The 25,846-nt window shown below is 39.2% G+C and overlaps 1 protein-coding gene across 1 annotated transcript in view; it reads right to left on the reverse strand.

Moving 5' to 3' along the window:
• Nucleotides 1-25,846, reverse strand: part of SUCLG2 (succinate-CoA ligase GDP-forming subunit beta) — a 131,920-nt gene that overhangs the window by 29,393 nt on the left and 76,681 nt on the right. Inside the window, exon 9 of the mRNA XM_080385321.1 lies at nt 25,595-25,737. Coding sequence (XP_080241447.1) covers nt 25,595-25,737 — 143 coding nt within the window. The remainder of the gene's footprint in view (nt 1-25,594; nt 25,738-25,846) is intronic.

A 25,846-nucleotide genomic window follows, 5' to 3' on the forward strand; every position in this document is an offset into this window, starting at 1 on the left:
AAGTCTTCCATTTAAAATGTTTTAGTAGGAAGAGGCAGATTTTACAAACTGAACCACGAAGAGAACTTTTCAGCATCTCTGTCACAGTTTCCCACTTGGCATTATGCACAGCTGTTAAGAAAGTCTTTAACTTAATTTTGCTGTTGATATCTACATTAAGTTTCTGTTTTTCAGCTACTTTTTCCTGTGCGCAATACAAGGTCTACAAAGCAATGGTTGTCGCAGTCACTTCTCCTCTCGGCATTCAGTTTAATTCTCATATTCTCAGATTTTTGGCAAGAAAATGGAGTCAGAGAAAGCAACCATAAAAGTTACACAGAATCTCAACTTAGGAAATTCGATCTATTACACTACTGAATGGAAGATTACCAAATAACTTTTGGCAGGAGGTATCTAATACTTTAGAAGGTAACAACATACTACAATAGGAAGCACAAACTCTGGAAATTCAAATGGATAAAAAGGAATCTCATACATAAAAATAGATTAACTATGGAAAAGGTTACAGGTGTATACATGGTATCTGCCTAAACTAATAAAGTACGTATATAAAGAATGTGAATTTCTTCTAAAGAAGACACATGCTAATTCAATCACAAGATTTTGAACTCAAGGCAGGATTTTTTAGCCAAGAGTTTGCAGGACGTCAGACTGGATGATCTTAAAGGTCTTTCCTAAGCTGCAAGTCTGTCTTAAGGACCAGATACAGATTTGGTTTTGTATAGCCTCTATGTACCTTAACATATCGAGCATATTACAGATATAAATTTGTTTTTTCCCTAGAGGAACACGGTAGCTTTTACTTGGCTTTCCCCCACATAACTAGTTACAGGTGTGGAACCAGCAGATACGAGCCGTCTCGCTTGCACTCATTTTGGTAAGGCTGTACCAGATAAGAAGCTGACCCATAGTTTTTTAAACAACTCTGTTTCATTGAAGTATTGCAGGTATACAAGGAAACTGAGTTCAAAACCCACTGAACTGGAATGGCAGATACTTGACACAATGCAAAAAGAATATGTACCTTAATAACAAAAACAATAACTGAAAGACATTCTCAAGTAAATCAAAGCCAGCATTTCCCTGGATATACATTCAAAGTCATAGAAACACAAACAACCAGGGCATCTTCTGCAATACCGATGCTGACAGTGCATCAAGAAGAAAATGGAAGAGGCTACAGTAATTTCAGGGTTCATTAGAAACACAGAGAGTGGGGAAGAAATCAGTGTTTGCCAAATAGAAAAAGGGCAATATACCACTAAGGAAAGAAGCTTTAATTTCAAGCTTCTAAAGTGAGTATCATAAATAAAGTTTTTTAAAAAATTAAATTCTCAGGTACTTGTGTCTGTATGCTGTAGAAATGCAGACATTAAGTTATGTAAGTACAAACTTCTGCAAAACATACAGGCAACACTCTAAAAGTTATGCCGCAGTGATCCTTTTTCCTACATGCCTTGGGCATCCCACCTTGCCTTCCCTAAACATTTCTAGTGGGTGAATATCTACTGATTAGAGCACAGAGCAGGTGGTTCCAGGGCTGCAACAAGGAGAAAAAGAGCCATGTAGCTTCTACGAACCACTCCAAAACCTCATCTGGAGCTTCCCAAAATCCACTGAGAATCTTCTGTTGATTTAATAAGGGCTAAATGTGAGCAAAGGTTAACCCACTCTTCAGCAGCATAACTACGCCTGATTGCAAAAGACATTCCTTCAAATACTTCTGCTGGCCTTTAGTTGTCCTAGAAAGCTGGAGACATTGTCCCATAGGTGGCAGCTACTATACAGGAACACACATTTTCAGTGATCATCTTTGCAAAATGCAACAGTTAAGAAGTCAAGAGTAATTTAAGGTACTGAGAGTAAGAGAGTGACATAACATCATCCTAATGACCACAAAAAGCAGCAGCAACCCATAGACACAAAACCCAGATGACTGATAGCGTATCCATCGGCTGCTCCCTTGACAGCTCACTGCGATTGTAGGACATGAGGTGAGAGTCGGGGAGTTCCACCTAGAAAATAAACTAAGCATATATGGAAAGCTACGCTGAAAGTGGCAAAAAGATGAAGAAAAAAATCCCGAATGTTTTGTTCATGAAGTTGCTCAGCTTTGTAACCCTAGGCGTTGTAACCCTAACAGAGAGAGATGAGTTGATTTTCATCTGACATTACCCCTTTAGTACCACAAAGTGTGGTAAAGATGCAAAACACTCCTCGTGGTAAACTTTGTACAAACAGCATATAAAACTGGTGCATTTTGGACGTTGGTAGAAACACCTGTTTCCCGTTAATGCTGTGTATCCACTTTCCCAGGTGAAACTCTCCTCTGTCTTGCAGCTGAAGGCCAGCAACCGCGATCAACAGTATTACCGCCAGCTTGATTTTCACTTGCTTTTGAGACACACGGAAAGCCACTTCTAGGCCTTTTCATACATAAAGCAAATCTGACTAGCAGGAAATAAAATGCTACAACATGCTATTCTGCCAAGAATTGCAGAGAACACTACTGCTCAACACTGAAGACAACAAAAGGCACATCCCTTGACAGGGAAACGAGACACAAGCACGTCCCCATCGTGCCTAGAAAGGGAATGGGACTGCAGAACAGAGGATGTTTAATGGCAGCCACCGCATGTCATTTAAACATGGAAACAGCGTTAGAAGCACCGTTACATGGCCTGTTCTCTAAGCACACAGCTGTACACACCTTAGGTTCACATTCCTGAAATTCTATTTATCCTGATGTTAATGGAATTTACAGCTTGAATTATGGAATAAAATAAAAGCAACACGAGCAGTGGAAATTTAAAACTATTATTAACCCTGTAGATTAATAATTAGTGACCGTTCACCTAGCATGACATATGATAGACAGGGTAGCTACCAAACCATTCGAATCAGGTATTTTATAAGTCTGTATGATCCTTCCTTTCTCCCCCTCCTCAAATATTTATTTTCTAATAGCAATAATGACCTCAGTATTCAAGGCAGCCTTTGAAGATTAACGACCAGTGGAGGTTAATGGTCCTCAGCTATTCTTCAAGCCATCAACTCCTCCCAGCCAGTCATTAATCCCCAAGAAATGCCTTAATGCTTCACTTACTACTGCTTAAGCATCAAGCCTGTAAATTTTCAGCGCATTAAATTTCAAAAAGTAACCTTTTTCTCTTCATAGGCCACTATTTCAACAAAGCAGACAGATGAGATGAAATGAAAGTGACTTCATTTTACAGGGTTCCTACTCAGCTTTAGAAAACAATAGTATTTATTTGAGTTTATTTGCATTTATATGTTTTGGACACTAATAAATAACATCTCTTTTCTTGTCAACTCAGTAAATTTCCTGACAAAATGCTGATACCAAACCTCCTTCAGACAGCATGTCAACAGGAAAAAAAAAATCTGAGTGAGAACGGTTTTTGTTAGTTTCTTTCTGCTGCAGGAAAAACAACAACATGGAGGAACTACTAGTACTCCCCTCTTCTGCTGAATGTGTCATTGATCTTTGACACCTATATAAATATTTACACCCGTACTCTCCCCCTCCACTCAGCACCAGTGACATCTGCAGCAGGAGACAACACCAGGGGACGTGGCATTGCACAACTCAAGGCCACACAATCTGGTTTCTAACAGAGGCTCTGCCACTGACTGTTGGGTAACCTTGGGAAAGTCTTGTCACCTCCAGAGACCACCTGCTTTTCTTTTTTTGTTTAAGGAAAGGAAGAGCTCTACTGTAGGATGCTGACTAAGAGACCTTGATTTCAGCCCAGGTTTCTATTCAATACTCCATAAACAATAACAACAAATCTCTTTTCCAAGGGTCCGCTGAATTCAGAGTTCACCGGAACATAGTTTTGTACACCAAACTGGCACAGCATGTAAAAATTGCCTTTCCTCCAAACCATTTATTAGTCTTTTGGGAAGTCATGGTATGTGGTAAAGGACTTGCTTAATTGTTTTTGGATGCCAACAGAATAAACCCCCCAAAATAGCAAAAAAATGAAGTCTTTATTCAAATAGTGACATCATCAATCAAATTTAATCTGTATCCATTCAGAAGGTCAATTATCCAAATGTGTCTAATTTAAACTGCACGTGATCTAGACAGCCCATCTATCATTTAAAGGGCAGACTTTCTTTGCCTTTTTATTTCCCTTTCTCTTATTCTTCCAAATGGACATCAAGTTTTACATTCTATTCTTATTGTTGTACTCTGGCTGTTTTACAAAGCGTTCACAACTTGAATTCTCTGACATGCAAATGAAAAAGAAAAATCCTTTGTAGGGTACAGTGTCCGCAGTTATGATAAACAAAACAAGATTTCATTATTTCTGAATCATTTTCTTTGAGGAAAACACCACAACAGATTCAGAAAAATGTTGACATTACATTTAGAAAAAGACTAGACATAATATCAGACTATTATCATACTCATTTATATTGGCACTCAACTAGCATTAGTTGTGAAGGCAACAAGGCTAGCTGTCAAACAGGCACAAACTGACAAGCTATTAGAATGCCAACTGGATGTATTCAATTAGAAAATTTACTCCAGCACTGAAAAATATTGCTTTAAAGATAAGGCAGAAACGTGATGTGTGTTGACCAGGAAAAAGTGATATAAAATTAATAAGCATAGACAGAAATTTATCTCTTCCTTTCTGCAATAAAAGCTAGAAACAGATAGATTAACTCCAAAACATTAACTCAAAAAAGGTAATATCCCAAATGAATCAAAGGAAAACAGCTTGGGCAAGTCTATGACATGGTTCTGCCCCAAAGACTGACAAGGTCTGTGACCTGCTAGAAGCCACTTTGGGACCCTTCAGCCTTTGACACTCACTTTTCCCCCAAGTACTGAATAAATTTAATTCTCAATATCAAGCAGAACTGAGGTTTTCACCAGCTCTGAAGACAAACAACGTAAAACTCACAGCTCGATCTGGACCATCCGTTAACCCCCCCAGACATTGGCATTAAATGCCACCATGCCTGCTTCCTTACTAATCCTTCAGAGGAAGACTTGTTTCCTCCACCAGCAAAGGTGTTGAACTGTGGAGATACACATGGTCACCACTTCCCACCAGGGAGGTGGATGAAGCTCTGTACTGGGAAGTGCCAGTGCAAACCTGAGCGCAGGAGCCAAAAGGAGAATGGGTAAAGGAAGAATGAAAAGGTGTTAGGAATACAGGTTCCTGTATGGGAAAGGATGAAGATTCAGAGGAATAGAGAGGAGCTGTAATTCCTATAAAAGTCTGGACTTACGCACCCAACACATTTGAAGCCAGATCCTGTTATCAGATGCAAATCTGGAATTATGCCACAGCCTCTAGAAACAGCACTTACCAACTGCCATCTTCTGTGCATGCAACAAGACCCCTAGTTAAAAAACAAAAAGCCACCTAATAAGGAGTTCCAGTTACTCTCTTGACAGGCCATGAAGTATCTTTCCTTTTTCAGCCTATTTCCTTTTAAAATTTTCCATAGAAATGGCCTCCACTTATTTTAGATATTAAGTGCCTTTTGGCAGGATTTTGCAAACAGAAATGCAGACCGGGTAAAGTGAAGAACCTACTCAGCAGACTCCTCGCCTGCATCAGGAAGGGCACAGACCAAGCTAATTTCAGGATCAAAGTCTTACACTATAGCTCTTGCTGTTAGGAATTTTTTTGATGATACTCACTGCTCTTTGTATTTTAAAAATGTTTAGTTCCAGTTTTACTAAGATTAAATAATTATACTCCATCCCTCATATTTACACCTTTCATACACTTCAAAATACTCAGCATGCCCCCTCTTCCCAGGGAGTATAATTTTTTAACGGTTCCCTATAACCCTTTCACCTCCTGCCTCCACTATTTTTGATGCTCTCTGATTTATGCAGACACAGAAGTTTTACAGAGGGAGAAAATGAAGGCATTTATGCCAGGTCCAATTTATCAAAACCTACACGGGAATGGTTTCAAAGGCTAGGAAATAAAAGTTTTCCCTATTCACATATTTACAAAATGCAATCAAAATTCAACACCTCTTTTAAAAAAATATTAATAAGGAGAAAAAAAAAAGAGTAAATATTTTTACTTTACCTCAGGGTAGGAAAGGTACCATAGAGCTAAAAAACTGGATTGGAGAATAGCAACAAGATAAGGGAAGTTTACCTGAAACTGTTATGATAAAAACGTGTACAGGGCATGCATGGAAAACTGGTATGTCTGATAGAATAAATAAATAAATAAATAAACACGAGATAGTACGGGAAACTCTAAAAGTTTCACTACTGTGAGCATGGAGTGACATCATCTCTTAAAGGTGCCAAAGATATGAATGTCCTATGTGGATTTCCCCCCATGAGTGACAATAATCATAAAGATACAGCAACTGCACCATCACATTTTGTTTTTCACATCATTTATTTGGTTTTGGCTTTTTGATGTTGGTCTTTTGAGGAAATCAGTTTCTATAGAAACAATTCTGTCACTGATGCAGCACACAAAGTTGTGTCAGTGAAAAGTTCATTTACATACCATTTTGAAATCTGAAAGGTGCTTTTGGGTAAAAAAAAAAAAGCCAACAACAAAACAAATTGTACTGAAACGTCTGTTGCATCTGTGGCTGCACCAACTGCCTTTACCCAGTGGACAGCCAGTGCTTCCCTGTGCTGTATCCAACCTATGGAGAAATCTTTTCTCTCCACTCTGCATGCAGGCAGTTGCTGAGAAAGAAGAGTATCTCAAAAATTTCCAACTCCAGTACTATCTGGACCTCTCAGACACACTCCCAAAGGAAGGATTCTGTCTTAGCATCCCACCTTAAGCAGGAAAGTAGTCCTGCACTCAGCAAGTTATCTGCCTTTGACCCTAAGTCTCAAGAACCAGATCACCCCTGTATCATCTACTCCTGATAGGTTTTCTGATCTGAATAAAATTACTCCAGTCGTTCTGGAAAGGTACGAGATACCTCCTCTTGTCCTCCTGCTAAGATTTTCCAGGAAGTGTTGCTGCAGAGCTGTTGTGACCATTGGAACCCTGCTGTGTTAGCAAGGTGGCCGGAGCCCCAGTCTTCCTCCAAGGCAGCAAGGCCTTATTATTAATAATTACTTATTATTACTAATTATTAAATTAGTAATTTCTTGGTGGCCCTACTTTATTGTCCCTGCTGCAGTTTGTTTCCTTCTGGAAAACTGAAGCTGTAAAAGTGCTATAAAATGAGTCACAAATGCTATTTGGAAAACAAAACCAAAGAGGAATCTACAGTTCATGATAACAGACACCACATTCCCTAACTGTCACAATGCCAGCAAGCAATATTTGGCTTCAAAGTGCACACAGTTACATGAGCACTGCTTGAGACTCTGTATACGTGCATGTACATACCTGCATACACACATTACCTGGAGAAAAAAATATCAGTTTAGTTTGCTCTGCACAAGAAAGAACTGAACAGGTATTAAGGACCCAATCTGACTTTAGTTAGATTAATGCAAAACACCACTAACACTCCAGTACCGGGAGATTTATAACTAACAGAAATATTTCACTGAGAGGAGAATCAGACCTTGACCGCTCATGGAAATAAGTCTTTTCTCTTCCTATGACAGTTTTGAAATTTCATCCATAACTCTGAAAAAGGAAATCTGAAAATTATTCTCAGTTAAATCCATAGAAGCACTGACCTTCAGTATCTATAATGTTCAAAGAAAAGACACTTACACTTCTGATTGACAAATCTATTGCAAATACAATCTCAGCAGCTCCAGAAGAAGCGTTGAGAAATGCAACCTGAGTGTCCATAACTCATTCATTCTAACTTATTCAAGCAGATTCTCTTTTGTCAAGAGAATTGCATGATTCAAGGCTCTGCCCTACAGACAACAAGCAATCAGGAATCCGCCCTCATGTATGAAGTGAACTTAAGCATCACAGTGACAAAATAATGCACATGTTCCTACAGTATTCCAAATCAATAGGAAAATGCATGCCTCCAAGTCTCAAATTATCCTTTGTATTTACTACTTAGAGGATCCACAAGCAGTTTAGGTAAAAATACTAATTCTGAAAAAGCCCACTGCAACTTAAAATAAACTAAGCTGCAAATCAGACAAATGGCAACACAATGACTATGCAAGTCTGGCTGGCACAAAATAAACCTATTGTGTTCATTCCAGAGAACTGTCCCATATAGAAACTGTACCTGACATCTTCATGTCGAACTATTTAGGTGAAAACAAACATTGTACTTGATCACTTCTCAGCTCCTGGCCCACTACTATGAAGCAATAGGTACGCCGGTTCAAGTTGCAGAAACTGCTTTGACATCAGATTTTTCTAACTCCACAGAGGCGGAGATGGGAACAACAGCTCCACCACCAGGAATGAACACAGCTTTCTTCCACAAAAATTCCTTCCTGGAGATCTTTATTGGCTCTTTCTAGCTTGAGACCCCAGAATTGACCTTGAAAAACCGAGAACAACCTTTCCCAGAACAAATCTAATTTCTTTGATATGCCAGCCCCCTCCTTCCCCCCGACAACACAGCACTAACATCAATGAAAACCAAAGCAACAGATGTCACAGCCCCTGTCCTGCACTCCTCAGAGCAGTGTCCAAACCAAACCAAACCCGAAAAATATGTCCATGTTTCCTTATGGGCGAAGGATTAAGGAAGAAACACGAGATACTCCTGCCTCCATTTACTTTAGTGAAAGGTACTCAAAAACACTGGGAGAATTGCAGTAAAACCTTTCCAGATTTGGAAGACATTGTTACAGCTTTAAGTGCTTTTGCCTCAAACCCTTCAAGACCCCCTGTTATCTAAATGTTAGAAAATGCCTCAGTGCATTACTAAGTTAAAATCCCTAGTTCAGGGCTGAAAAGCTCCAGAATACACAAGCAAGATCAAAGCAGGTAAGCTCAATAAACTATGTAGTCACTGTTTAGGGGCTTGAGGAGCATCACATCGACAGCATGTTGGAAGTAATTTTCTCTGGTGACATGCTATGTTTTGTCTTACTGAACATTTAACCTCTAGATTTGGACAGCACACATTTGGCACGGGCACATATCTTTAGGGAACACCAGAGTGGTTACTTCAAGTGACAGTTTTCTAATTATTCTGTCAAGCATCAATCTGTGAAGTTCCCAGTTCTTCAGCACCCTGATTGACAGGGCAATCAGTGCTGTACTTAAAGCCTCTAGAGCTGTTCTGTCCTGACAAATGCTTTTAAAAAAAATCCCAACCAACTCCTCCTCCCCAGTGCTCAAAGGCAGTGGAATATTTGACTTCCAAAACAATTCCCCACTTCCTGCAAATACAGTTCCCCAAAGCAACCAAAAACTGCATTAGTACATACAATGCAGCCGGGGAAAGAAGAACAGACCAAAACAATGTTTTCTTTTATATTATACTGATTCATTTCAGACATTTTATTTTGGAGCAAATCAGCTGATAAAAGTATGTAAAAAACCCAGAAAAACGGATATAATGAAATAATTTTCAGTACAAAGTTTTCCTTCTCTTAACAGAGGACAAAACCCACGTTCACAGCATTCCTCTCAAAAAAAAAACCAAACCCAACTTCACAGCCCTTTTTGGCTCTATTTCTAGTTCCCCTGTTTCTGATAAATATCATCTTCCTCTGTTGAGCGTGGTATTGTGACTTCTCTTGGGGTCTTACAGAACCACTGACTGTAAGAAGTAGGAAAATGAGGAACTTTGTGAGCGATAAACAATTAGCACTGTACCAAGTTCAGGGAATAATACAAGCTACTTAGTAGTCATGATCACGATTTCCTAAATAACATGAAAGTACTTCATGCTCTTTATCTACTGTGTAATTAAATTAAACTACGGGGCTAAGATTTTGACCAATATGTTGGCATTACAGTTAGGCAAGATTTGATTTATAGTCCAAGATTCTGCACCTGAGAATTCAATAGCAGAGTTGCTCTTCTGGGCTTGCTGGGACAATCTCATCTCGGTATCGCTCAGCTTAAACACTAAGACCTCTCACCGTACACAGCAGAATACCAGCATGCCACTAATACCAGTTTCTACTGCAGTCAAAATGGTGTCAAAGTCGCTCTTTTGGTTTTAAAAGATAAAGTACGAATAACACAAGTTTGGTGACTGGCTCTTGTTGTGAGCTCTACAGAGTGCTCTATGGTAAAATACACTGATTGAACCCAGCAAGACTAACAAACAAACAAAATACCAAGTTAGGTGTCAAATGAAAAGGTGGAAGAGTACATTTGATCACTAATTGAAGTGAATCGCAGAAAATCTCTCTTCAGATTTAATTCTTAATTCTTTTTTTTTTTTTTACATTAAAAATGTAAATACATTCACACACAAAAATCAATTTTTTCTTGGATCTGAGTCAAAACTCTCAGTACACAGACTACCTGTGTTTAATAAAATGAAGAAAGAAAGCCTGTTCAGATCAGAGCTCAAATCTAGTCATAGGCCAGCAATGGCTACTTATTTTTTTTATTATTTTATTTTATTTTTTTGCTTGGCAGCTTAACACTAGATAATTTTTATATATCACTCATCACCCTCATCAACAATATCAAATTATTATTTTTTGTTAATGGACCAGATTACTATTGGAGAAGATTATACAGAACAACCTATGACCAGAAAGTAGTTTCACTGAATTCAATAGGAACACTCAGAGATGGAAGCACTGCAAAGTACAAGAACACACATGAGCATCTGGCATGAAGACCAATGGTAGATATGAAGGGCTAGACCAGCACTGTCCTCCAGGAACTACTCATCTGACCGGGTAACGAGCCCGTCCAGGAAGCCAATCTGTTTCTCTTTCTACAGGTTTGGTCTTCTGCCAGTGTAGCTCCCTGAGCTTTTTCACTGTGGTGTCGGATGAGTGTGGGTGCAAATGGAGAGAAGGAGGGTGCAGCCGTGGAGTACTCTCTGATACACTAAAACTGCCACAGACCTGATTCCTTGACAGAAGGGAATGACAAGAACTGACTGTGATACTACAGTGGAGGATGGAAGTTCATTGATAAAAAGCCTAAACCTGCAGTGCTCAGTAAGGTAGAACCTGTTCCTCCAGCGTGGGGGAAGGCTGAACCCATCTGCTTTTACTGAAGTTCAATAGACTTTTAGCATTACTAAGGGGGTTAGGTGAATGCTGCTGAAATCCAGGGACCATCTTTGCTTAAATTGCTTTTATTTTATCTTTTCTGTTCAATTAATTCCATAGTTTGCATGACTAAGTGAAAATAAAAATGTATTTGAGATTGGAAGTAATACACAGAAACTCCCCAAAACAACTGTGCAGGGCCCCATGGAAGTTTGATTAAAGGCAAATCCTTCACAACTCAGAGAGCACATCCTCAATCAACGGTTGAAGAGGAAAACCTCCAAGGAGCAGCAGGAACTAAACAATTCTGATAAGGTTTCTGTGACTTTCCAGCAAATAGCAATTTGCTCTTTTATATTTCTTCAATGAGAAGTCCAGCACTGCAGTCCCAAACCTTTAAATCAAATGATTTGCTGGGCATCAGGCATTCAACTTTTACCACCCGCTATAAAATATTGACTCTGCACATTCATTCATTTCTACCCAATAATTGATTCTTCTTTTTTTGGTAGTTACAGGCCTAGAGAGTATTCTGGGAGGTTGACTTAATCAAGATTTAGTTAAAAAAAAAAAAAAAAAAAAAAAAAAGGATCCTCAGCATTTTTAAGTTTTAATCTTGTCTACAGCACATAGGCATGTATGTAATCTATTTTCTTAATGAGAATATTCTTTTTCCCTGTTTTATTTCCCACTATTAATTCCTAATCTACCATGCGCAAGAGCCATCCATCGTTTGCACGAAGGCTTCTGCCTTAATCAGAAAGTTGGCATTACTCCGTCAAAGGACTACGTCAACTTTTGCTTAACGACCTTCTCAGCTGGAGCCTGTCTGTAAACACTGCTCGACCTGGCCAAGCTGGCACAACACAGATCTCATTCCCTTTTCTGGTAAAGTGAATACTGGCTTCCATGGTCAGCCCAAATGTCATCCACTCCGAAAGGCAATTTTATGGCACTGGAGGCAGGACTGCTGCGTTGCTCCCGCTGAGGCCCTTCAGTGGTTCTTGGTCGGAGGAAGGCAGTGCTCTGCCACCACAGCTACAGCCGGCTGCTCCTCTGCGCTGAGCGCTTTGCTAGCAGCAACAGAGCGCTCCTTCCCCCCGCGCTCAGGGGGAACGAACATCTGGTGCTCTCCAGCTCTTTGGGTTGCTCAGGCTTACCCTGAAATAATTAGAAATGGTTTCTAAAGTACAGCAACACCCAACACTGCATACAAAAAAGGCTGTGCAAACGTGCACACAACTTGCGTAACAGCAGCAATCGTACATACATATGCAGATACTCACATATACGCACTGCCATTTACACTTCACTTTAGCAAATAGTGTGTATAAAATTAAGAAAAAAACCTAGTTCTTCTTTCCCCCTACTTGTTTGATGAGTAAAATATGGATACAAGCAGAAAAGAACAGAAAAAGATACATTTAAGCCATAGCAGAAAATTCAACGTGAAAATGGTGTTGTATAAGCAGGGAAATGTTTTAAACTATTGACTAGGAATATCTGAAATAGTGCAATACCTGCTCCACTCTGCAAACAGAACAAATTATATAACAATTTGAAACAAATAAAGCTACCTTACTCTTGTTTAACCCTTCTAATTTCCTGGAAAAAAAATCTTAAAAAATTTTGCCTTTTTCCTGCTGAAAACCTTTGAATAATTTTGAAGTTTCAGCAAAATCTGCTTGGTCAGACATTATCCACCTGTCTTGCCACACATAGGCACTTATTTTCTTTTAGCTGGAATTTTCAAAGCCATTTGGCTCAAAATGGTTGAATATTTTCCCATTAAAAAAAAATATTAAAACCTAAGTCTTATTTTTTTTTCATTAATCTTTCCTCTTCCTTTGAAGAAACATGTGGTCTTCGCCAACCCAAAGAAAAATCAACAGTTTACATTAAAAGAATCTCAGATTTTCAATTATAAACCTTCAATTAAAGTGAGAGCTTCTGTTATCAAGTAGGTACTAGCACTGCAGTTCAGGAAAAATATCTTCACTGAAAGGGTGGCGAAGCATTGGAACAGGCTGCCCAGGGAGGTGGTGGAATCACCACCCCTGGGGGTGTTTAAAAAAACACGTAGATGTGGTGCTCAGGGACATGGGTTAGTGGTGGCTTGGCGGTCCCGGCTTAGCGGTTGGACTTGATGAAATCAAAGGTCTTTTCCACCCTGAATGAATCTGTGATGTTATGGTTGCAAAAAAAATAGCTTACCATCTACGTTCTGCTTTACAATAGACATAGGAAAATGCTTGGGCATTGGGACCCACAGGAAAATGCTTGGGCATTGGGACCCACTTTTCTCTTGATGAGCAAGGCCTATATAGGATCTCAGCTTAGTAACAAAAGACAGCAGTAGCCAAGTTCGTAGCTTCTGGCCCCCATGGCTACATGCTGCCTTCTCCCACATGCAAGCCCTTCCTCGGGCATTCAGCACCGGGGCAGCTCCCCAGTAATTCAGTGAGAAGGACCAGCACCAGGCTGAGGTATGCCACCTCAACCAGCTCATTCGTAAGTACGCTTTATCCAAATAAAGAAAGAACATTGAATTTTCCTTATAGATTTGTAGGAATGAATCAATCCATGCGGTAGAAGGCTGAATTATTCATTTCAGTTTTCACTAGACGTTCTGTCCACATTTTTGAAAGGAATCCATATTGTCATTTTAATAATGGAGAGGTAATGTATTTCTTAAATACCTGTGTTTAAGATCACTTTCCCCTCCAGTGTTTTAGTAGGCATGCACATAGCAAACAAAGGCTGGATTCTGTTGAATAAAGGGGACAGAGAAGTAACATCCTCCAAGTTGCTACAAAAGGAGGAGAAATATGAAGGAATGAAAATTTCCTGCGTTCTATTCACCAGAGTTAAGCCAGAATTTGCTGCGGTGTTTGGGAGTGCAAAACAAACAAATGCGGATTTTTAAGACAGAGAAAAGTTTAAAAACTAAATGAACAAAAAACCCACAGGGAAACTATTTCCCTCCTCAAAGGTATTAACTAGAATTCTAAAGAAAATTCAAAAAGTTAATTAAGCTCAGGGCTATACATTTAATTCAACCCAAAAGTCACTGAGAGGCTGAGTGAATGAGATGTACCAAGATATATATATCTGTACCCGATATAAATAGTACAATGTTTTTTCCTGAAGTTCAAGCCTGGTATGTGAAGGTAACAGTGTGATAACCACAAAATCCAACACATTTGCTGAGACATTCCCAAGTTCTTCCCAGGTTTTGACTGAAGTGGACCTTGTAGACCTCATCCTTTACACCCTCATGCTGCTTTACGCTGACTCTATGCACCGCTATCCCCCAGTCACAGCTGGTAACATGACTATTGAAGCCTTTGAAATCAGCTGAACTCCTGTGCAACTGAAGGAACCATGGTTAGATGTCCACAGTCTGTTTGGAATATTCCTTCTATTCCTTCACCCACCTGCACCCCCGGCCCCAGCTACATATGTAAAAGAACTGGGCACTGGGAGATGGAATAACTCATGCTTTCTGCAGATTGCTATTTGAAGTATGAGCACTAAAAGAGATAGGCTCTCCACATTTCACACTACACTAAAGAAAACACCTGATGTGAGAGACTGGCCTAGTATGACAAAATTTTGAAAGGTACAACACAGACAACAGCTATTGAGAAATAGGACTAATTTTCATCTTCCCATAACAAGATAGTTTTTCCATTAACAAGATTAAACTGAACCTCTAGGAACAAGAGTAAGAACTACTCGTTTGTGGTAGATGTGGACTTGATTTGCCAAGTATTTAAGTGCACGACAAGCTTTAAAAGTGAATAGGCTCATTTATTTCAGCTTTACCCATCCACTCAGAATAATAGATAATAAAATATTAAAACTTGAAACAGGTTTGAATATCTTGTTGAATTGGAGCATGAATAATGAAGTTGTGGAATAATTCAGTCCTACCTGAAACAAAACAGAGATTCAAGGGAAAGAAATAGCTTTTCCCTCTTTCATTAAGCCATATTTCAAATAATTTTTCTCTCTTCCAAAGCTTTTTCATCATCCTCTGCTCAGTTATGCAAATGAATTGGTGAACACAGGCCAAGGAATATTTTTCTTATTCAAGTATAAATTAAATACATTCTGCTGACTGGAAGGACAGAATGTAACCTGCTCCAAAACCCAAAGTTCACATACTTTAGAAAAACACATTTCTCTACCTCAACACTAAAAAAAAAATATGGGGGGGGAAAAAGGCAAAAATTAAAGCACCTACAGTGGAATACAGAAAATATCAGAAGATACACTGCACCTTAAAATGTCATTTCCATAGAAATGAGTGGATGTTCTAAAGTTCCTTTTCTTAAAAAGATGCCAATGAATTTACATATTTGCCAGACTTGCATATTATTCTCAATCACATCAGTGTGCCAGTCATTTCAGATGGCATAGAGGTTTAATAATAATAGGTTAGAACAAGATCACCTATCATAATCTATTTCCTATATTAGGATGCAAACCAGAGCACAAGTGTCACAGCAGAGACAAGTGCAACATCTATATTTTTTCATGCAGTTCTCTCCCCCAATAACCATATTGCTGAACCTGACACTGCACTTTTTCAGCTTAGAGACATAAAGTTCATTTTTAAAAACTGCTTAAAATTCCCCCCCCCCCCTTTTTTTTTTAAAGTATACACACACCTTTACAACAAAAATTTTATCAAGATTAGGCCCTTTAATCTTCTGACTTTGAAAGATAACTTTATGATGGGAAAATGCTTATTAAGTTTGTCATGTTTCACCATTTTTTCCCCCCAAATTGAGTCTTATTCTTCAACTAACCTACGCTCCAGCTACCTGTGCTCCATCCGTCAAGGGTGCTTCTGAAATTGTAAGTAAAACCAGTTGATAGTCATTTCACTGTCAGAAGAGCAGCTTGGCTTGCCCAGTACAAATGGCACCTACTGGAAATACACAGTTCATCATCTAGCCCTGTTCGTATCAGGAAAAGATGGAAGTAAGGTGGCTAAATGTCTTCTTTTTGATGGAAAGAAAACACACTTTCCTAGACAGCCATAACACCTCAAACCACTTATAAATAATATGACAATACAATTTTCTCTACAGAAAAGTTTAAGTAAGGATACCTACAACTTTTTTTTTTTACTATTCTATTTCCTAGCTATATTATAAAATGATTTCTTTCGTTCTCCTGTAAGTATGCTAGATGGATGATCTATAAATAGATTCATAATAAATTACTCCTTTCACCAAGATGAATTGCCAACTTGAGATTTCTAAAATGTCTTCCCTTTCTATCTTTACTAATTGTGAAATGAGTCATATAAATTTTCAAAATGTAATCCATTTGTAAAGTACAGTAAAGGATTAAACACTTCTCTGCTGTATTATGCATGGCATTTCCTTTTACTAGGCAATACTAAGATACACCAACATAACTGCACATTGTATTGTGCACCCTGGATATGATGTCAGGCATTTGGCACTTAGAGGTGGTGCTGGCAAGGTTTTCAAAACGGATACTTACTGCCTGTATCCATCACCCATCATTTTAGGCCCTGGTTTGGAGTGAGATGATGATAACACACATCATCTAGAGATGGTTCCACATTGTAAGAGACATGCTATCCCATAATAATTACTATGTGCTTCTCTTACACGCTTCCCACTGCAGGCTCAGTCATACTGGCCCAGCAGTGGATACCTCAGGAAAGTCCAGACTGTACAGTCCCAAGCACTAATGAACAGAGAAGCCAATAAAAAAATCCTTTATTACTTTGCTCATTACTCAAATTCACCACCAAACAAGCCGGAATATGCAACAAGCCTTGACCACACAGCAACCATGTCAAGAGGGTGAGGCAGACTGTCTTCAGAGAAAATGGAAATATCTGCTCTTCTGTCCCTGATTTAGATGGGATACCACTACAGAGAGGGTAATTGCCACACAAACATCAAATTCCATCCAAACAGCTCAATTTTTATTGTGGTTCTTCCACAAGATTTTCAGTATTTACCTTCTAAGGATACATTTCTGATTTTTCCTTATTCTGCCAGAAAGGAGGTGATTACAGAATCTCTGCAAGTTTTCCTCTTGCTTAGTAAGTTTATTTTCATATCCAGCTTTTAAGATTCATTATAGCGAACTTTAAAATGCCAGAAGGCATTCAACTTGTCAGTGCCTATAAATAATGGCAGACTCATGTTGAAGTATATTTACATATCAATTACTTAGGACTCAATACTACACATGCTCTTGAAAAATACATTATTCTTGATTATAAATCAAGACAATTTAATTATGCATTTAAAATGCATAATTGTCCTCACATATTCATAAATATTAGCAACATGCTATCAGTCTTTAAAAATGCTTCAGTGAAATGAAAGGATGTCTTTTCAATACTTTTAAGAGCTCTAAAAGATGACTAGTCATTTCACATTAATTCTTGCAAAACTGCAAAGACACATTAGAAGAAACCCTTGTTAAAATTCTATTAGTCTATATTTTCTTACCAATGAAGGGCTAATAAAAATGTGGGCAAACTCCTAAACTGCTGCTATAAACTCAAATCCTACAGTATCTATAAAACCTATGAGCTGCTCCAATACCCTTGGTTAAACAAAGTATTTGTACCAATTTCTGAGGCAGAAAATAAAATATGCTTTGTCGACTTTCCCCAGCTTTACAAGACGTTTCTGTGCTCTAATAGGTCTTTTCTGCCTCTACAAACTGTCATCCTGTGATAGTAATCTGAAATGTTGAAAGCCAAGGCATTATTTGCCCATATAAAATTACTAATCACAGCTTTAGGTTTCGGGCTGTTCTCTGAAAGAGGAAAGGAAACCTCTGGTGCATTCATCAGCCCCAAGGCAGGATCAGCTCTTCCTGACACACCCGGGGAAAATTTTTAACTAGTTTTTAACTTGCGGTGCTGGATAGCCTGTAAGTTCCTAAAATAAACTGCTGTAGGGCTGAACTACCTTTTTGAATGAACTATTTTCAGAATGGCTATCCTAAATTTCTTTGCTGCATTTAAACCTTACTACTTCTTGCCTTACCAAGGCAGACACTGACCTGCGACACCTGGCAAAGTACCCAGGTTAACTGAAGGTTTCCTTCACCTTTTTGTCTGTTTCTTCTTTCAACCCTTGAGTCTTTTGTATATTTTCAATGAGAGAAAAGGTCTCTCCCTACGTGTTTACACAACCCCAAGGCAAAAGGGGCTCTCAACATGCTATTAGGAGACAATAGTAAGATGACAGGGAAAGATCCAGCTTCCAAAAACTATGTGGTATACTTCAGTGATTGATTAGACATCGTCTTACACAAATGTCAAAATTGCATGACAAAACCAACAGGTATATTGATTATGACTTTCTTTTAAAAAATTTAGTATTTTACTTCTATGAAAACAATGTCGAGTACAAAACTGCCAGTAGGATGAGGCTTTGTAATAAGCAGTAAAGGAGCATTGATAACTTATAACTTCCATAGCACTTAATTTCTTTGATGGACTATATAATTTTTGATCAGTGTTGACAGCAGTCATCTATGGTAGATGAGTATTATGACCCGCAGTTCACACAGAGGGGGGAAAACAGAGCAGTCAAAGCATGAACTTTCAAAAGCATCCACTAAATTCAAGTGCCACCATCTTCAGACACCCAGCTGGAGCTATAAAGGCTAAGCAGAGGTGTGAGCACTGGACCAGCAGTTAGCACTCATGGAACAGTATACCATCACATACAGATATTTCTCACTACAATAACTCAGCTACAGCTTTTAGAGTACTCAAAACAGCATATGATGCTTCAACCTCTTGTGTGAATCAGAAAAACACACAAGGCATAGAGACTTTTCATGCTGTGTAAAGAAGAACTGGGTAATGAAGTGTGTAAAGGGTACGTGATATTTGAATGAGAAAGCAAAAAGATTTCTAATGACTATGTAAGAATAGGGTTCCTCTGCATTATCTAAAATGACATGCAATCTGACAATTCAAACAAGTCCAGTGCTAACACTCTATTATATGTCCATAACTGAACACTATTTACATTTCATTTTTTTCTTCACCATTGTACACACACTCACATTGGCTGCATGTGTGATAGAGAAGGTTAACTGATCCTACTGATTTATGGTTTCACATTATTGCAACACTGAGAAACCAACTACTGACAATTAGTCTGTTAAATACAGAAAATGCATGATGAACTATCCACAACCAGCCTATGCTCTGACTAGACAAACCTCACCATCACAGCAAGTGTGGCCATTCTGTGGTGGCTTTTTTTTTTAATTAATTTTGAAACCTCTACACACTATTTTATATTTATGACTTTTAAAGCTTAACAGTCCCCTTCCTACCCTCCAAAGCATCCTCCTCTCACTCCACACATAAAATTCCATAACTAACAGTAATAATAACCATTCTCATCAAGGGGTAAAGGCAGCCCTAAAAGAAAATCAAAGTAGGTTCTTTCTTTCTGGATGTTGCCTTTCACGTTCTCTTCCTCTTAGTCAAGACACTTGATAGGCTTGGCTGACTGGCACGACTAGTACCGCAACAGACATTCTGCAGATCCCATTAAATAGCTGTGCAAATTGCCTGCTCACAACTCGGCTGCCAGCATTATTTTTATTTGATGTGATTTGATGTGATTATAATGTCTCAGTGCCCAACCCTGGATCAGGAACACCATGCAACATCATTCCCCTTTTCTTCTTCCACTCTCTTTTCTTCCAGACTGTTTGAAATGATGCCTCAGCGGGCACGGTGCAGGGAATAACTGGCTGGGAACAGAATGGGCACCTGGCAACTCCTAAGAAACTTACTTGCCAAACCCCTTTTTTTTTGGCTGAAGCTTGTAACCCAACAGTCAAACACTAGGCACAGACTCACTGAATAAAAGATTTTTGCACAACTTCCAGGACAAAACCCTCAGCTATATAGTCAAGCCGATTTAGAAACCACACTGAAAAGTCTTTTCCTGCTAAAACTGGGAGCAGGCCCTTGTTTAAAGTTGTAGAGTGAGAGCAAACAGTCCAGTAACACACTGATCTAGCTACTGCACTCCAAATGGCCGGAATGTTTGCAGACTTTCTGAACTGTCTTAACTGAACAAGCTCACCCAATTCTGAATTAATTCACCTAAAATAAAGACCAAATAAATTATACAAGACAACCTTATTTTTATTTCTAAAATCTGAGAAAAGAGTATCCCGAATCTTTCCTCTTAGTTTAACATGATCCCTTCTGTTGCCACATAACGGACTGCAACGTTAGGAAAAGTAATACTAAAAATCCCTCAAGCCAAAAGGATAAACTGGTGATAAAACTGTCTTTTATAATAAGAATGAATAAACTGTATTACTTTCACACCAAGCACAACTGGAAAATAAGCGAATTGCAAAATTATGATTTAATGATACCATCTTTCCGAATTGTGTTCACTTTCTTAGATGCCTGGAAAACAGAAGCCCCAAGACCTCGGCTTCACACGCATCTTAATGGCAAGGCACATCAGTGCCATTGCTTTTCCCATCACAGAGGCGTACAGGGAGATGTATGTGACAGAAGCAAACAGGCAAAGCAAAGTGACAGGCATAAGAATGCCTATTCCGTATTAATACAACAATAATTTGAATATGGACTAAGAAATAGCTAAAGGAACAAACCAAATTAAGTTGTATGCATGTTTGATAGGAATTATTCCCTAGATATGAGTTAACAGATGTCGATATAGAGTATTTTTTCCAGAGCAATGTTTGTCAATCTGTCAATAGTATTTTGCTTAAGTGACAAGCAAACACTTGTTAACATCAATTGATTTGATAAGTCTGTAGTCATATCATCAATGACAGGCTTCAAAAAAGGCTGTCAGAGGAGCTTGGGGGGAAGAAAGAGAACAAGAACAAACAACAAACTTGGCCATTAACTGCCTGGATGTATTTCAGGGATACTTTCTAGTAGGAGTTAACTGTTCCGTTCGGGACTAGAGCTGGCCAATGGTAAAACAAACCTGCTCACAGCTTAGTTTGCTATTGTACTGGGCATGCTCGGGGGGGCTGGTGGCAGGGGCTGCCCGGAGCTGCCCCCATGCCCAGTGCCGCCCCTGTGGGATCACGGGTTTCCCCAGGGAAAAGCTCTGGCACGGCAGCAGCCGCAGCCTGGAGAGGAGCCAGCCAGCCTGACATCTTAAACTTGATGTTGACTGCCTCTGCAATGTGGATAAAAAAGCTGAGAGAGAAACCTGCATGAATTCAGGAGTGTCAGATATGCCGGACAACTGCAGGCCACAGCAGAGATGGCAACCGAGCTGCAGTGCCCTGGAGAGCACATTTATTGACAAGACTGGTTTTTTCCAGCTCTAGCTTTTCCAAAACCTTGTTGAATCCTGCAAACCGTCATTATATGGTAAGTACAACAGTTCAGGTCTTCAGCATGAATAAAACCAAGCATCTGCTCAGCTTGGTAAGTATGCGAGAGTACTCGGGGGTGAGGCAGGGGACAGCCCGGCATCACTCAGAACCTCTGAAATGCCGATGGAAACAACCTCTTCTACTTGACTGTGGGACAAAGAGGAGCAACGAAGCTCCTGCAGTTCCTCCCAGCACCCTGAACACCCAGAACTGAGCCATCTTCCTCTTTCCTGTTACTACCTGAAATGAGGGAAGACAGTTCATTTTCTGCCAATGCAGATGCATGGCACAAACTCATAGAGACAAGACAGGCAGATAGGAGGACAAAGAAAATAACAAAATAAAAAAAAACCAAGAAAAAACCCTCTGGAATTTAGATAGTGAAAAGAAAGGAATTCAGAACCATTGCAATGACCTGTCTGACCTGGGAAGTATTGGATATGGCAGACTGCAAACAAGACCAGCAGAGTATAAAAGGGTCACTGACTTCAGAGACAGCATTTCCATCCTAAAGCTGGTGGGTAACCTTTTGCAACAAAAAACCCCAACAAACCAAAAGACAAACTTTTTTTTTTTTTTTAAAGAATTATAGACACTGCCAACAGACAGATTAAACCAGCAGCAAACCAGCCAAGATCTTAATTTTCCCCAAAAACAATATCCCCAGCTTCACTACATCAAATCATGACATACCTGTAGTTTCTTGCTGTAACAAAACAGATGTTTTAAAGACAACTAAAGAAAGAGATCTATTTCCAAGTGCAGTTGAACGTTTATTTCTGGAAGATTTCTTCTCTTGCACTGCCCTTAACACTGCCAGTGCCACGTTTCAGTGCAGCTAGAAGACAGTGCTTCTCCATGTTACAGCCCCACAGAGTACTTTTTTTTTTGTTTGCTCAGTCTTCCTCAGAGGCTCAATGTTGTTTGGAGACATTTACAACAATTAATTGCCCCTCAAGTTCCTAAGAGCAAAATTTTATCTTCTCAAACAAGGTGGGAATCAGGTTAAAGGTTAGAGGGAATTGACTGACTAGATAAGAACAGTGAATGTTGCATTAGCCGCAGTGACTCTGGGGATCACAAGCCTACTATTAGTTAAGAAAAGAGAGGATTCATTCAATTATCTTACTGTTTAGTAGTGAGCTAATAGATGTGGTGTACCAGGAGATGAAATAACAGACATTTACTATTTTTTCTGAACAGAATGAAATAAACCCAGAATCTTATTTTTTTTTTAATAGCTAGTAAACTTCTAATATTCAACTGCAGAGCAGTTAGAAAAATAAGGGCTTTGCTGTTAGTCTGATATAACTACCAGGGCTTTTAAGAGTCTACTATTATGTACTGAGATATCAGTATATCTTCCCTAATCTTAACTTAATCTCATACATATTCATCAGTTACTGTTAGGAGTTTTTTCACCTGATGCTGCATTGAACTGAAACAGTATTGCTGATGGTCACAGTGACATAAAGCAAAGGCAAACCCAGTCAAACTGAAAGGGCTAAGAAACAGTTCAGAAATGACTCACTGAAACGTGGCAAGCCTCTCGGGGATAAGAGCTGTGGTATGACTGGTCATGAGCAGGGCTAGGCTCAAAAGAACTAATGCTAATTTAAAAATGTGCGACAGCATTTAATCTCGACAAAAACACAATGTCTGTGGCCAACAATGCTGTAACTTACGCATATGCATCCAGGTTTGCTATGGACTATATTCCCTGGAGCATGTAGCTTTGAGGAGCACCCTCTTTCCCCTGCACCATACCAGATGACAGAGTCTAGCAGGACTCTAAGCAGTCATCCTTCCTTTTTTTCCTGGAGTGCAATAGAGAGAATGGGCAAAAGAGAAATGCAATGGAGCTGTTCTGTGACTCTTCCTGTGAATGAAGAAAAGATCAGAAAAGGCTTTCAAAAGCAAGTGAGGACAAAACAAATCAATGAGGAACGAGTTTTGCTGCATTTAGGCTAAAGACTCCTGCATCTTCAGCCAGTCAAAGCCAGGAATGGTGCATAGACACAAGCATAAATGACTGTTTCAGGTCCTTTCCGTGCTACCTTTTACTTTACCCCACTGTCTCGATTAGCATAGCTTCCACCAGCCCTGGTGTACGCAGCTAGTGTTGAGCAGTAATGTATAAGCAGAATATATAACAGAAAGAGGATACATTTACAAGTGAAATGTTGGGCATGCAGATGTTATATAGCTGAGAGTTACCGAAATGCCTTTTTGTTTTAAAATTGTTTAAACTCAGTAAGCTTCATCACCAAAATTAATACCTGCTGTTTGTGCTGTAGCAGACAGAAGAACCTATTTAGCATAGTAATAATCATCAGCTAAGTTGTGTATCTAAGACTTTACTGCACCTGCTTCTCCACCAGTAACACAAGTTTCAGAACTAAATCACATCTCAGGCAAACCTTGATCATCATACAAAGCACACCCTGCAGAACAACTCAAACATGTGCAAACAAATCTTCATGTAATGTCCTGAGAATAGCTAAAACTCACACAAATGAAGACAAGCATAACAATGTCTACCAGCATCAGACAATGAAGGAAACTATTAGGTTTTCTAGCATGAATCTCAGATTTCACCCTGCCTCTCTTCTGCCCCAGGCAAGATAGCTTGCTTCTCTACTTCTCCAGGTCTGTGTTCTTTTTGGCACATCAATGACTTAAAGGTTGTAAGATTGCTAAGTAGAAGGAGACAACTAGCTCTCCTCCTCTGGGTCTTGGGAAGAACATAAACCTAGACCTCTACAAACAAAAGGTCAGCAGGACCCAGGTCTATGTGAGGGCAATAATATCCAGGAAGAATGTTTTAGATATTGCAGATTACTCTGTCTAGTATAGTTCAGCCATCAAAGTACCTCATGCCTTAAAAACATGCAAGGAAATTTACAACTGCAAAGAGTTTACAACAGGAATTCTACCTGTGCTTATTTTGTACTGTAAATTTTCTTCCTGATCTTGCCTCGAAATTTTGCTGCAAATAATACCCACTTCTATTTGAAAAATCACAACATTTTGTCACGTACTGCTGCACAGGGTATACAATTACGGCGATGTAATTTTCACAGGAAGGTGGTATTTAGAGGAGCTAATATCTCAGACAATGAACATAAGGCAAAGGGATGGAAGCACAGAAAGATAAAGGAGATAAAGCCAGATCCACAAAAAGAAGCAAAATGTTGAAACTGGTATTTCAGCAGAGATGCTTAGGTGCAGATGGAAGGATGATCAAAACCCTTTGACATACTTTCATTAGTAAAAAAAAAATAATCTACAGCAGCTTAAGTTCTGGCTACACACAGAAGCATAACTCTGCGTTGGCAGGGATGGTCAGGTGGCACTGTTCCAATGCCTACGCCCGATCAATATTCTCTCAGCAGATACTCCTGTCTGCAAAGGGGACCAATGACCTCATCACGCTAACATGCATCTCTAGAAATAACTTCTACTCAATACACACAGACTAACGTCTTCTGTTGTTCAAAAAGAAAAGAGCAACTGCACCTCCATCTGCAAAAGGAAGTGTTGGAACATACCAGACTATGATTCCAGCCTGTGAATGTTAATTAAACACAGACTATCCTGCAGTGCAGAATCAGACATTCTAGAAATTTTGAGCTTAAAAGAGTACAAATCAGCCTTTAGAATTAGCTATTAGCTTAATTCCCATTTTTCTTCTCACTGTACTATGGCACTAAAATACCATTACAAATGATAATTTTAAGTATCTAAATCTTCTCACAAATTCCACTTTAGGAACTAGATTTTCAAAGTTCAGCACTGCAATGCCCACCATTCCCACATCTGCACTTCTGTGCTCAACTGCCTTGAGAAAGTACTCATTCAAGACTGACCAGCAAACCTGAAGAGTGCAGCAGGAACTGAAAAGTCAATCCCGTGGTTCACAGTGAAATCATTTTCCTCCCAGTTGACCCCTCAGTATTCACAGCATTATCTGTGTTTTTCAGCATACCATCCACAGCCCTGTAACACAGCTATATGACTGTATGGGGAAGCTTCTGGTCCAAACCCAACGTTTTTTACCTTCGGATCAGCAGTCAGCAGCTTGAATGCTTGATATACTTGTGCTTCTTTCACACCTCCACCAAGATCCAAGAAGTTGGCTGGCTTTCCACCATTCAAGGATATTATATCACATGTTGCCATTGCAAGTCCAGCTCCATTGACTGTAATTGAAAACATCAAGTGCTTATATTTCACATAGAATTATATAAGATTTGTGAAAAGGCTTAAAATGTACCAGCACAACCACATAACATGGCTCAAAACATTAAT

The sequence above is a fragment of the Falco punctatus genome (genome assembly GCF_963210335.1).
Source record: "Falco punctatus genome assembly, chromosome: 4".
Taxonomy (NCBI): Eukaryota; Metazoa; Chordata; class Aves; order Falconiformes; family Falconidae; genus Falco; species Falco punctatus.